This window comes from Gobius niger (assembly GCF_951799975.1).
Source record: "Gobius niger genome assembly, chromosome: 16".
Lineage (NCBI taxonomy): Eukaryota > Metazoa > Chordata > Actinopteri > Gobiiformes > Gobiidae > Gobius > Gobius niger.
The window spans coordinates 30,345,218-30,358,886 of NC_136867.1; the positions used below are offsets into that span (position 1 = coordinate 30,345,218).

The 13,669-nt window shown below is 36.7% G+C and overlaps 1 protein-coding gene across 1 annotated transcript in view; it reads right to left on the reverse strand.

Moving 5' to 3' along the window:
- Positions 1-13,669, reverse strand: part of heatr5a (HEAT repeat containing 5a) — a gene marked incomplete at its 3' end in the record, with an annotated part of 75,727 nt that overhangs the window by 4,557 nt on the left and 57,501 nt on the right. Inside the window, 11 exon segments of the mRNA XM_079574200.1 lie at positions 55-138; positions 226-321; positions 399-584; positions 1,841-1,988; positions 4,206-4,333; positions 5,443-5,571; positions 5,640-5,744; positions 10,471-10,528; positions 10,530-10,627; positions 10,630-10,834; positions 13,562-13,630. Coding sequence (XP_079430326.1) covers positions 55-138; positions 226-321; positions 399-584; positions 1,841-1,988; positions 4,206-4,333; positions 5,443-5,571; positions 5,640-5,744; positions 10,471-10,528; positions 10,530-10,627; positions 10,630-10,834; positions 13,562-13,630 — 1,306 coding nt within the window.

The following is a 13,669-nucleotide window of genomic DNA, read 5'->3' on the forward strand; positions in this document are numbered from 1 at the left end:
TAAGTTCAGAGGCCGTTTTAGTTCAGAGGTCGTTTAAGTTCAGAGAGATCGTACCTGTCAGAGCGGTCGGCCGGTGCACCAGCTCCCGCAGCACGCCCAGCAGCAGGTACAGGACCGTAGGCAGGATCGAAACACTTCCTGCATCAAAACAGGACAACCAATCAGAGAGAGCGTCAGAGGAGCCGATAGAGGAAGAGGAGGAAGAGTGTAAATGTGATGTGTGACCTTCGGGGGAGCAGAGGGACGGCAGCTCGGAGAGGACAAACAGAGCGGAGGAGACCAGGCTGCAGTCTGAGCGCGAGAGGCTCCACACGGCGCCCCCTGCTGGAAACAAACACAGTCTCCAATCACCAGTTACCGCACACAGCAAAGAAGAGGAGCTGCTCTGGAGCCCTCACCTGCAGACGTGGCTCCGCCCTTGGCCCCTGACAGTGTGGGGCTGAGCTGGGGCAGGTTTCGCACCAGGACACACAGACAGATCTGCAGAGCGGAGAAGACCAGGGACTGTCCCGGGACGAGTCCACCGGTGTCCCTGCCCTCGCCGAACACCGGGAGCGTCTCCTTCTCCGCCGCGCCGTCGTCCACTGCCACACAACCAAGCAAGGCAGTTAGTACAGGACTCTGATCCACCTGGCACCTCCACGTGGTTAATGCTAGATTGTCTGCTCCGGAGGGACAGTCTGCTGTGAAAACGTGAGATATCGTGACACAAAATAAGGTTAGGGCCAGGGAAATGGTTAACCTCTTAACTCCCGCCTGAACCGAGAGGATCTTTTTCCTCATGTCAGATTTTTTTTCCAACATTTTTTTGTTGGGTATTCAACTCAATTTTGTAACTTTTTTGTCATTTTTTATCACATTTTTGTAATTTTTTTGTCACATTTTGTCATTTTTTCGTCAATTTTTAATCAATTTTTTGTCACATTTTTGTAACTTTCGTCATTTTTTTGTCAATTTTTAATCCATTTTTGTCACATCTTTGTAATTTTGTTGTCAATTTTTTATCAATTTTTTGTCACATTTTTGTAACTTTTTTGTCACATCTTTGTCATTTGTTCGTCAATTTTTACGTCAATTTTTAATCATTTTTTATGTCACATTTTTGTCATTTTTTTGTCAATTTTTTATCCATTTTTTGTTACATTTTTGTCATTTTTTCGTCAATTTTTTCGTCAATTTTTAATCAATTTTTTGTCACATATTTGTAATTTTTTTTTGTCAATTTTTCATCAATTTTTTGTCACATTTTTGTAACTTTTTTGTCATTTTTTCGTCAATTTTTTCGTCAATTTTTAATCCATTTTTGTCACATCTTTGTAATTTTGTTGTCAATTTTTTATCAATTTTTTATCAATTTTTTGTCACATTTTTGTAACTTTTTTGTCACATTTTTGTCGTTTTTTTGTCAATTTTTTATCCATTTTTTTTGTCAATTTTTAGTCACATTTTTGTAACTTTTGTGTCATTTTTTATCACATTTTTGTAATTTTTTTGTCACATTTTTGTAACTTTTTCGTCAATTTTTAATCAATTTTTTTGTCACATTTTTGTCATTTTTTCGTCCATTTTTTGTCAATGTTTTCTCACTTTTTTGTCACATTTCCATCATTGTTTTCTTGCTATTTTCTCACCTTTTTCCAGAAGCTTTTGGATTGGGGTAAAGCCAAACTGGAGAAAATGTGCTCGGTTCAGGTGGGAGTTAAGGGGTTAACCTTAAGGATCAGGATTATTTGTATTTTCAGACAAACCAACTCATAGATCAATACAAAGCAGACCGTCCCTCCGGAGCAGACGATCCAGCACTAACCCCTCCACACCTCCAGCCTCCGTGGAGCGTTACCTTCAGCAGAGTGACGTTTCTCCCTGACGTGCTCCTGAGCCGCAGACACGATCTGTTTCAGCAAATCCAGCACCGACTCCTGGACAGAGCTGCACTCCCGGGTCACCATGAGGCGCAGCAGCACCGACAGCAGCTCCACACACAGAGGCTGGAACAGGAGGACATGTGAGGACAGCAGCTCCACACACAGAGGCTGGAACACAGAGCATGTGAGGACAGCAGCTCCACACAGAGGCTGGAACAGGAGGACATGTGAGGACAGCAGCTCCACACACAGAGGCTGGAACACAGGACACGTGAGGACAGCAGCTCCACACACAGAGGCTGGAACAGGAGGACATGTGAGGACAGCAGCTCCACACACAGAGGCTGGAACACAGAGCATGTGAGGACAGCAGCTCCACACACAGAGGCTGGAACAGAGAGCATGTGAGGACAGCAGCTCCACACACAGAGGCTGAAACAGAGGACATGTGAGGACAGCAGCTCCACACACAGAGGCTGGAACACAGAACATGTGAGGACAGCAGCTCCACACACAGAGGCTGGAACACAGAACACGTGAGGTAGGGCTGTGCAATTAATCGAAATTCGATTACGATTTCGATTACAACAGTAAACGATTACAAAATTAGCATAATCGCAAAAAATCGATTATAATTTTTTTTCTTTTTTTTTGGTTCATTTTTTTTTTCTAATTTTTAATTTTTGGATTTTTTGTCACTTTTTTGCTGGATTTTTGTCTTTTTTCTGCTGGATTTTTGTCACTTTTTTGATGGATTTTTGTCACTTTTTTGATGGATTTTTGTCTTTTTTTATGGATTTTTGTCTTTTTTTGATGGATTTTTGTAATTTTTTTGCTGGATTTTTGTCACTTTTTTGATGGATTTTTGTCTTTTTTGATGGATTTTTGTCACTTTTTTGATGGATTTTTGTCACTTTTTTGATGGATTTTTGTCTTTTTTCTGCTGGATTTTTGTCTTTTTTGATGGATTTTTGTCTTTTTTTGCTGGATTTTTGTCTTTTTTGATGGATTTTTGTCTTTTTTTGCTGGATTTTTGTCTTTTTTGCTGGATTTTTGTCTTTTTTTGTTGGATTTTTGTCACTTTTTGATGGATTTTTGTCATTTTTCTGCTGGATTTTTGTCACTTTTTTGATGGATTTTTGTCACTTTTTTGATGGATTTTTGTCACTTTTTTGATAGATTTTTGTCTTATTTGATGGATTTTTGTCTTTTTTTGCTGGATTTTTGTCATTTTTTTGATGGATTTTTGTCACTTTTTTGATGGATTTCTGTCTTTTTTTTTGATGGATTTTTGTCACTTTTTTGATGGATTTTTGTCTTTTTTCTGCTGGATTTTTGTCTTTTTTGATGGATTTTTGTCACTTTTTTGATGGATTTTTGTCACTTTTTTGATGGATTTTTGTCTTTTTTCTGCTGGATTTTTGTCTTTTTTGATGGATTTTTGTCTTTTTTTGCTGGATTTTTGTCATTTTTTTGATGGATTTTTGTCACTTTTTTGATGGATTTTTGTCATTTTTCTGCTGGATTTTTGTCACTTTTTTGATGGATTTTTGTCACTTTTTTGATGGATTTTTGTCACTTTTTTGATAGATTTTTGTCTTTTTTGATGGATTTTTGTCTTTTTTTGCTGGATTTTTGTCATTTTTTTGATGGATTTTTGTCACTTTTTTGATGGATTTCTGTCTTTTTTTTGATGGATTTTTGTCACTTTTTTGATGGATTTTTGTCTTTTTTGATGGATTTTTGTCACTTTTTTGATGGATTTTTGTCTTTTTTGATGGATTTTTGTCACTTTTTTGATGGATTTTTGTCTTTTTTGATGGATTTTTGTCACTTTTTTGATGGATTTTTGTCACTTTTTTGATGGATTTTTGTCTTTTTTTTGATGGATTTTTGTCACTTTTTTGATGGATTTTTGTCTTTTTTTTGATGGATTTTTGTCTTTTTGATGGATTTTTGTCACTTTTTTGATGGATTTTTTTTAAAGGCAACAAATAATCGTTTGAATAATCGTGATTTCAATTATGACAAAAATAATCGTGATTATTATTTTTTCAATAATCGAGCAGCCCTAATGTGAGGACAGCAGCTCCACACACAGAGGCTGGAACACAGGACATGTGAGGACTAGATCTGGGCGATATATCGTTCACAAGATCATATCGAAATGGCTGTTTGGAAGATATAATAATCGGGGGACAAATAGACGAAAAATACAGAAAAATGTCGGGGGAATTGGGAAAAAAAAAGAAAAAAAAAGGGAAAAATTAGGTAAAAAATGAAGAAATAAATGGGAAAAAAGTTGAAATTAGGAAAAAAAAATGACAAAAATGGACAGACCTGGTCGGTGCAGATGCGGCTGCGGGGCCACGGCGCCTCCAGCAGAACCTGCAGAGCTCTGAGGCACGACTCGATGTTCTCCATCTGGTTCTCTGAGTGAGGAGCGCACAGGAACTGCACCGCCACACCTGAAGGACCACAGGTTAGAGACCACAGGTTAGAAACTAGGGATGTACCGATCCGATATTCAGTGTCGGTATCGGTAGCCGATCAGGCTTTTTTAGAGTATCGGATTGGATCGGATTTGATGACTGGACGGGTCCGATACAAGACGGCGGTGAATCTGCGGCCCTGAATCTGCAGCGGCTCCAGTCTGCAGGTTTACCGCACCGCCGCGCTTCGAGGGTTTATCACAGCACAGCGGTAAACCTGCAGATGGAGCCGCTGCAGATCCAGGACCGCAGATTCCCGGCCTTCATGCTATCGCTAAGCTAGGACACTGAATTGATTTATTTGATTTGATTTATTCTTATTATCGTGTCTTTCACAGAAGTGCTCAGCTCTCGTGGGCTTATACAAGACACATTTCAAAACAGAATTAAAACACCTGCTTCTGAAAAACTTTCTAATTTAACCTCTTAACTCCCGCCTGAACCGAGAGCATTTTCTCCAGTTCAGCTTTACCCAAATCCTGTAGGCCAGTGTAACGCCTCATTTGAAAGCTAAGACCTACAAAACTAATCTAAATGGATCTTTTTCCTCATGTCATCTTTTTTTGGGGGGGTTTTCAACTCATTTTGTAGCTTTTTTGTAATTTTTTAAAATCCATTTTTTGTCATTTTTTTTGTCACTTTTTTGTCACTTTTTTTGTTATTTTTTGTCACATTTCCATCATTGTTTTCGTCTCAGTTTTGTTGCTATTTTCTCACCTTTTTTCCAGTAGCTTTTAGATTGGGGTAAAGCCAAACTGGAGAAAATGTGCTCGGTTCAGGCGGGAGTTAAGGGGTTAAAATTCAAAGCTAAAGCCAAAACGTCTTCCATGTTTATGAAAAAAATACAACTGGTAAAACTAGTGGTAAAACTGGTAATATCCATAGGCAATAATATATAATGATATATATTATATAAAAATCTAATAATACAAAAAGACTGTATCGGATCGGTATCGGCCAGATGAAGTGTCAAAAATATCGGATCGGATCGGGAGCTCAAAAAAGCGGATCGGTGCATCCCTATTAGAGACCACAGGTTACATTACATTTCTTCTCCTCAAAAGGACCATAAACCTGCGTCTCACCCAGAAGGAGGTTCAGTCTCTCGGCACCGACGTCCTCCGGGCTGGCAGCTCCGCCCCCTGAGCGCCCTAAGGAAGTGGGCGTGGCCGGGCGGGACAGGTGCAGAGGCGTGTCCTCTGACGGGACGAAGCCTGGAGGTAAAGGAGCTTTAGCTGAAGCCTCATCAGAAGAGAATGAAGAGTGTTTGTGCGGCACAGACCGGTGCAGTGGAGCCACAGCGCTGCGGCGTGGAGGATCGGCCCCCAGGAGGCGCTGTAGTGCGGCCGAGCCTGGTCCACCGTCTCGGGGGAGAAGAAGGAGCCGCCTGGAGCAGACAGATCAGTCACAGGTTCACACACGACAAACGGACACATCTGTCATGATCTAAGCAACTTTCTCCAACTAAACTCAGACAAAACTGAGGTCATTGTTTGTGGCCCACAGGCACAAAGACAAAGTGTTTCAGTCACCTCGAGTCTCTCTCTCCAAAACCAAAAAATCAGGTTAGAAATCTAGGAGTGATCGTGGACTCAGACCTGAACTTAAACAGAAACATCAAAGCAGCTTTTTACCATCTGAAAAACATGGCTCAGATCAGAGGAATAGTGTCAAAGTACATCTCTGACATGTTACAGCCGTATGAACCATCACAGGGAGGGGCCTCCTGATGGTTCCCAGAGTCAGGACTAAACACGGTGAGGCTGCGTTTCAGTTTCATGCAGCTAAAATCTGGAACAGTCTTCACGAGGATGTGAGACAAGCCTCAACTCTGACAATGTTCAAATCCAGGCTGAAAACAGTTCTTTTTACCCGTGAATATGACTGAAAGTATTTTATCTGCACTCTCGCCTTTTACTGTAATTGATTAATTTTATGTTGATGTTTTTATTGATTCTATTTGTTTTCTTGTATTTATGCAGCTGTGAAGCACTTTGAGTTGCCTTGTGTATGAATTGTGCTCTACAAATAAACTTGCCTTGCCTATAGTGCCTCGTATTTATTTTCCACAAAGGACAGATTATTTATTACTTCTGTTCAACATTTATCTTTATAAAAAAAGCTTCTGCTGCAGTTTATAAAATGTGCAGATGAAAAAGTTAGATTGGATTTTGTCCCTTTTTTTTCATATTAATTTGTTTTTTAGGAGTCGACCAAAACATCTGCAGGTTTTAGTCACAGTTTTAGTCTCATTAACTTCTTAACTCCCGCCTGAACCGAGAGGATCTTTTTCCTCACGTCATCACATTTTTTTTCCATCATTTTTTTGTTGGGTATTCAACTCATTTTTGTAACTTTTTTGGTAATTTTTTGTCACATTTTGTCATTTTTTGTCACATTTTTGTCACATTTTTGTCACATTTTTGTCATTTTTTTGTCATTTTTTTTATTATTTTTTTGTCATTTTTTGTCACATTTTTGTCATTTTTTTGTAATTTTTTTTGTAATTTTTTGTCATTTCTTTGTCATTTTTTTGTCATTTTTTTTGTCATTTTTTTTGTCATTTTTTGTCATTTTATCGTCATTTTTTGTCACATTTTTGTCACATTTTTGTCATTTTTTTGTCACATTTTTTGTCATTTTTTTGTCATTTTTTGTCATTTTATCGTCATTTTTTGTCACATTTTTGTCACATTTTTGTCATTTTTTGTCACATTTTTTTGTTATTTTTTTGTTATTTTTTGTCACATTTTGTAGTTATTTTTTAGTTATTTTTTGTCATTTTTGTTATTTTTTCGTCATTTTTTGTCATATTTTTGTCATTTTTTTTGTCATTTTTGTCACATTTTTGTCATTTTTTTTGTCATTTTTGTCACATTTTTGACATTTTTTGTCATTTTTTTGTCATTTTTTGTCATTTTTTTGGTACTTTTTTGTCATTTTTTGTCACATTTTTGTCACATTTTTGTCACATTTTTGTCACATTTTTGTCACATTTTTTTGTTATTTTTTGTATCATTTTTTGTCATTTTTTTTGTCATTTTTTGTCATTTTTTTGTCATTTTTTGTCACATTTTTATCACATTTTTGTCATTTTTTTGTTATTTTTTCGTTATTTTTTCGTCATTTTTTGTCACATTTTTATCACATTTTTGTCATTTTTTGTCACATTTTTGTCATTTTTTTGTCACATTTTATCGTCATTTTTTGTCACATTTTTGTCACATTTTTGTCATTTTTTTGTCACATTTTTTGTCATTTTTTTGTCATTTTTTGTCATTTTATCGTCATTTTTTGTCACATTTTTGTCACATTTTTGTCATTTTTTGGTCACATTTTTTTGTTATTTTGTAGTTATTTTTTGTCACATTTTTGTCATTTTTTTGTTATTTTTTTTGTCATTTTTTGTCATTTTATCGTCATTTTTTGTCACATTTTTGTCACATTTTTGTCATTTTTTGGTCACATTTTTTTGTTATTTTGTAGTTATTTTTTGTCACATTTTTGTCATTTCTTTGTCATTTTTTTGTCATTTTTTTTGTCATTTTTTTTGTCATTTTTTGTCATTTTATCGTCATTTTTTGTCACATTTTTGTCACATTTTTGTCATTTTTTTGTCACATTTTTGGTCATTTTTTTGTCATTTTTTGTCATTTTATCGTCATTTTTTGTCACATTTTTGTCACATTTTTGTCATTTTTTGTCACATTTTTTTGTTATTTTTTTGTTATTTTTTGTCACATTTTGTAGTTATTTTTTAGTTATTTTTTGTCATTTTTGTTATTTTTTCGTCATTTTTTGTCATATTTTTGTCATTTTTTTTGTCATTTTTGTCACATTTTTGTCATTTTTTTTGTCATTTTTGTCACATTTTTGACATTTTTTGTCATTTTTTTGTCATTTTTTGTCATTTTTTTGGTACTTTTTTGTCATTTTTTGTCACATTTTTGTCACATTTTTGTCACATTTTTGTCACATTTTTGTCACATTTTTTTGTTATTTTTTGTATCATTTTTTGTCATTTTTTTTGTCATTTTTTGTCATTTTTTTGTCATTTTTTGTCACATTTTTATCACATTTTTGTCATTTTTTTGTTATTTTTTCGTTATTTTTTCGTCATTTTTTGTCACATTTTTATCACATTTTTGTCATTTTTTGTCACATTTTTGTCATTTTTTTGTCACATTTTATCGTCATTTTTTGTCACATTTTTGTCACATTTTTGTCATTTTTTTGTCACATTTTTTGTCATTTTTTTGTCATTTTTTGTCATTTTATCGTCATTTTTTGTCACATTTTTGTCACATTTTTGTCATTTTTTGGTCACATTTTTTTGTTATTTTGTAGTTATTTTTTGTCACATTTTTGTCATTTTTTTGTTATTTTTTTTGTCATTTTTTGTCATTTTATCGTCATTTTTTGTCACATTTTTGTCACATTTTTGTCATTTTTTGGTCACATTTTTTTGTTATTTTGTAGTTATTTTTTGTCACATTTTTGTCATTTCTTTGTCATTTTTTTGTCATTTTTTTTGTCATTTTTTTTGTCATTTTTTGTCATTTTATCGTCATTTTTTGTCACATTTTTGTCACATTTTTGTCATTTTTTTGTCACATTTTTTGTCATTTTTTTGTCATTTTTTGTCATTTTATCGTCATTTTTTGTCACATTTTTGTCACATTTTTGTCATTTTTTGTCACATTTTTTTGTTATTTTTTTGTTATTTTTTGTCACATTTTGTAGTTATTTTTTAGTTATTTTTTGTCATTTTTGTTATTTTTTCGTCATTTTTTGTCATATTTTTGTCATTTTTTTTGTCATTTTTGTCACATTTTTGTCATTTTTTTTGTCATTTTTGTCACATTTTTGACATTTTTTGTCATTTTTTTGTCATTTTTTGTCATTTTTTTGGTACTTTTTTGTCATTTTTTGTCACATTTTTGTCACATTTTTGTCACATTTTTGTCACATTTTTGTCACATTTTTTTGTTATTTTTTGTATCATTTTTTGTCATTTTTTTTGTCATTTTTTGTCATTTTTTTGTCATTTTTTGTCACATTTTTATCACATTTTTGTCATTTTTTTGTTATTTTTTCGTTATTTTTTCGTCATTTTTTGTCACATTTTTATCACATTTTTGTCATTTTTTGTCACATTTTTGTCATTTTTTTGTCACATTTTATCGTCATTTTTTGTCACATTTTTGTCACATTTTTGTCATTTTTTTGTCACATTTTTTGTCATTTTTTTGTCATTTTTTGTCATTTTATCGTCATTTTTTGTCACATTTTTGTCACATTTTTGTCATTTTTTGGTCACATTTTTTTGTTATTTTGTAGTTATTTTTTGTCACATTTTTGTCATTTTTTTTGTTATTTTTTTCGTCATTTTTTGTCATATTTTTGTCATTTTTTTTGTCATTTTTGTCACATTTTTGTCATTTTTTTGTCATTTTTGTCACATTTTTGACATTTTTTGTCATTTTTTTGTCATTTTTTGTCATTTTTTTGGTACTTTTTTGTCATTTTTTGTCACATTTTTGTCACATTTTTGTCACATTTTTGTCACATTTTTTTGTTATTTTTTGTATCATTTTTTGTCATTTTTTTTTGTCATTTTTTTGTCATTTTTTTGTCATTTTTTGTCACATTTTTATCACATTTTGTCATTTTTTTGTTATTTTTCGTTATTTTTTCGTCATTTTTTTGTCACATTTTTATCACATTTTTGTCATTTTTTGTCACATTTTGTCATTTTTTTGTCACATTTTTTCGTCATTTTTTGTCATATTTTTTAGTTATTTTTTAGTTATTTTTTGTCACATTTTTGTCATTTTTTTGTCATTTTTTTGTCATTTTTTGTCACATTTTTGTCACATTTTTTGTCAATTTCTTGTGACATTTTTCAACGTTTTCTAACTTTTTTGTCACATTTCCATCATTGTTTTTCGTCTCAGTTTTGCTTCTATTTTCTCCCCTTTTTTCCAGAAGCTTTTGGATTGGGGTAAAGCCAAACTGGAGAAAACGTGCTCGGTTCAGGCGGGAGTTAAGAGGTTAATGACTTTTCCTTCAGATTTACTCGGTTTCAGTCACAGAAACACGTTCCCGTTCACCTGCGGAGGCATTCTCCTGACTCCCTCCGAGCGCCGCGTGGTCCTGCAGCGCCGCCAACCCACAGGCGGCTCAGAGCGGGCACGTCTGACTGGACGAGCCGCAGAAGTCCCGCCTCCCCGGACCCGCCGTTGGCGCCGTTCTGACGGATCGTCTCCCGCTCTTCTGCGCCGCCACGATGTAAACCTGCGCCCAGGCCTTCAGCACGGCCAGCGTCTCCATGGTGGCGGCCGCCTCGTTGTACAGCTGCGAGTGCGACTCCCGCGGCTCGTGGATCTTCGACAGGGACGAGACGAGCAGCTGGTGGACCCTGCGGAGGTCGCGGAGGTCGCGGACGACGCCCGAGGAGATCCAGGAGCTGCAGACCTGAGGAACAAGGAGAACTGACTCTAATGTGGAGTTAAAGAGGAGATCCAGGAGCTGCAGACCTGAGGAACAAGGAGAACTGACTCTAATGTGGAGTTAAAGAGGAGATCCAGGAGCTGCAGACCTGAGGAACAAGGAGAACTGAGTCTAATGTGGACTTAAAGAGGAGATCCAGGAGCTGCAGACCTGAGGAACAAGGAGAACTGAGTCTAATGTGGACTTAAAGAGGAGATCCAGGAGCCGCAGACCTGAGACCTGACCTGAAATGTGACAAAAAAGTGACAAAAATGTGACAAAAATGTAAAATAGAAATTGACAAAAAAAATGGCGAAAAATGACAAAAAATTGATGAAGAAAATTGACGAAAAAATTACAAAAATGTGACAAAAAAATGACAAAAATTCAACAAAAAAGTGACAAAAATTCAACAAAAAAGTGACAAAAATTCAACAAAAAAGTGACAAAAATTCAATAAAAAAATGACAAAAATTCTATTAAAAAATGACAAAAATTCAATAAAAATGTGACAAAAATTCAACAAAAAAGTGACAAAAATTCAATAAAAAAATGACAAAAATTCAATAAAAAAATGACAAAAATTCAACAAAAAAATGACAAAAATTCAACAAAAAAGTGACAAAAATTCAATAAAAAAATGACAAAAATTCAATAAAAAAATGACAAAAATTCAACAAAAAAATGACAAAAATTCAACAAAAAAGTGACAAAAATTCAATAAAAAAATGACAAAAATTCAACAAAAAAATGACAAAAAATCAATAAAAAAGTGACAAAAATTCAACAAAAAAATGACAAAAATTCTACAAAAAAGTGACAAAAATTCAACAAATTTACTCTAGATTTTCCAGGAGCTGCAGACCTGAGGAACGAGGAGAACTGACTCTAATGTGGGCTTAAAGAGGAGATCCAGGAGCCGCAGACCTGAGGAACAAGGAGAACTGGCTCTAATGTGGAGTTAAAGAGGATATCCAGGAGCTGCAGACCTGAGGAACAAGGAGAACTGGCTCTAATGTGGACTTAAAGAGGATATCCAGGAGCTGCAGACCTGAGGAACAAGGAGAACTGACTCTGATGTGGACTTAAAGAGGAGATCCAGGAGCCGCAGACCTGAGGAACAAGGAGAACTGGCTCTGATGTGGAGTTAAAGAGGAGATCCAGGAGCAGCAGACCTGAGGAACAAGGAGAACTGACTCTGATGTGGAGTTAAAGAGGAGATCCAGGAGCTGCAGACCTGAGGAACAAGGAGAACTGACTCTGATGTGGGATTAAAGAGGAGATCCAGGAGCTGCAGACCTGAGGAACAAGGAGAACTGGCTCTGATGTGGAGTTAAAGAGGAGATCCAGGAGCTGCAGACCTGAGGAACAAGGAGAACTGACTCTAATGTGGACTTAAAGAGGAGATCCAGGAGCTGCAGACCTGTGGAACAGGGAGAACTGACTCTGATGTGGACTTAAAGAGGAGATCCAGGAGCTGCAGACCTGAGGAACAAGGAGAACTGACTCTGATGTGGAGTTAAAGAGGAGATCCAGGAGCTGCAGACCTGAGGAACAAGGAGAACTGGCTCTAATGTGGACTTAAAGAGGAGATCCAGGAGCTGCAGACCTGAGGAACAAGGAGAACTGACTCTGATGTGGAGTTAAAGAGGAGATCCAGGAGCTGCAGACCTGAGGAACCAGGAGAACTGACTCTGATGTGGACTTAAAGAGGAGATCCAGGAGCCGCAGACCTGAGGAACAAGGAGAACTGGCTCTGATGTGGACTTAAAGAGGAGATCCAGGAGCTGCAGACCTGAGGAACCAGGAGAACTGACTCTGATGTGGACTTAAAGAGGAGATCCAGGAGCCGCAGACCTGAGGAACAAGGAGAACTGACTCTGATGTGGGATTAAAGAGGAGATCCAGGAGCTGCAGACCTGAGGAACAAGGAGAACTGACTCTGATGTGGACTTAAAGAGGAGATCCAGGAGCTGCAGACCTGAGGAACAAGGAGAACTGACTCTGATGTGGGATTAAAGAGGAGATCCAGGAGCTGCAGACCTGAGGAACAAGGAGAACTGACTCTAATGTGGAGTTAAAGAGGAGATCCAGGAGCTGCAGACCTGAGGAACAAGGAGAACTGACTCTGATGTGGGATTAAAGAGGAGATCCAGGAGCTGCAGACCTGAGGAACAAGGAGAACTGGCTCTGATGTGGAGTTAAAGAGGAGATCCAGGAGCTGCAGACCTGAGGAACAAGGAGAACTGACTCTGATGTGGACTTAAAGAGGAGATCCAGGAGCTGCAAACCTGAGGAACAAGGAGAACTGGCTCTAATGTGGAGTTAAAGAGGAGATCCAGGAGCCGCAGACCTGAGGAACAAGGAGAACTGACTCTGATGTGGACTTAAAGAGGAGATCCAGGAGCTGCAGACCTGAGGAACAAGGAGAACTGACTCTGATGTGGAGTTAAAGAGGAGATCCAGGAGCCGCAGACCTGAGGAACAAGGAGAACTGAGTCTAATGTGGAGTTAAAGAGAGATCCAGGAGCTGCAAACCTGAGGAACAAGGAGAACTGACTCTGATGTGGACTTAAAGAGGAGATCCAGGAGCTGCAAACCTGAGGAACAAGGAGAACTGACTCTGATGTGGACTTAAAGAGGAGATCCAGGAGCTGCAGACCTGAGGAACCAGGAGAACTGACTCTGATGACATGTGTAGCCGTGTCGTACCTCACAGGCTTTGGCCGTGACGTCTGGCGGGGCATCAGGAGCGAAGGCCGGCCTCAGAGCCGCTCCCACCTGCAGCACAAAACAAAACCTGTGATCTCTAGGGCTGGG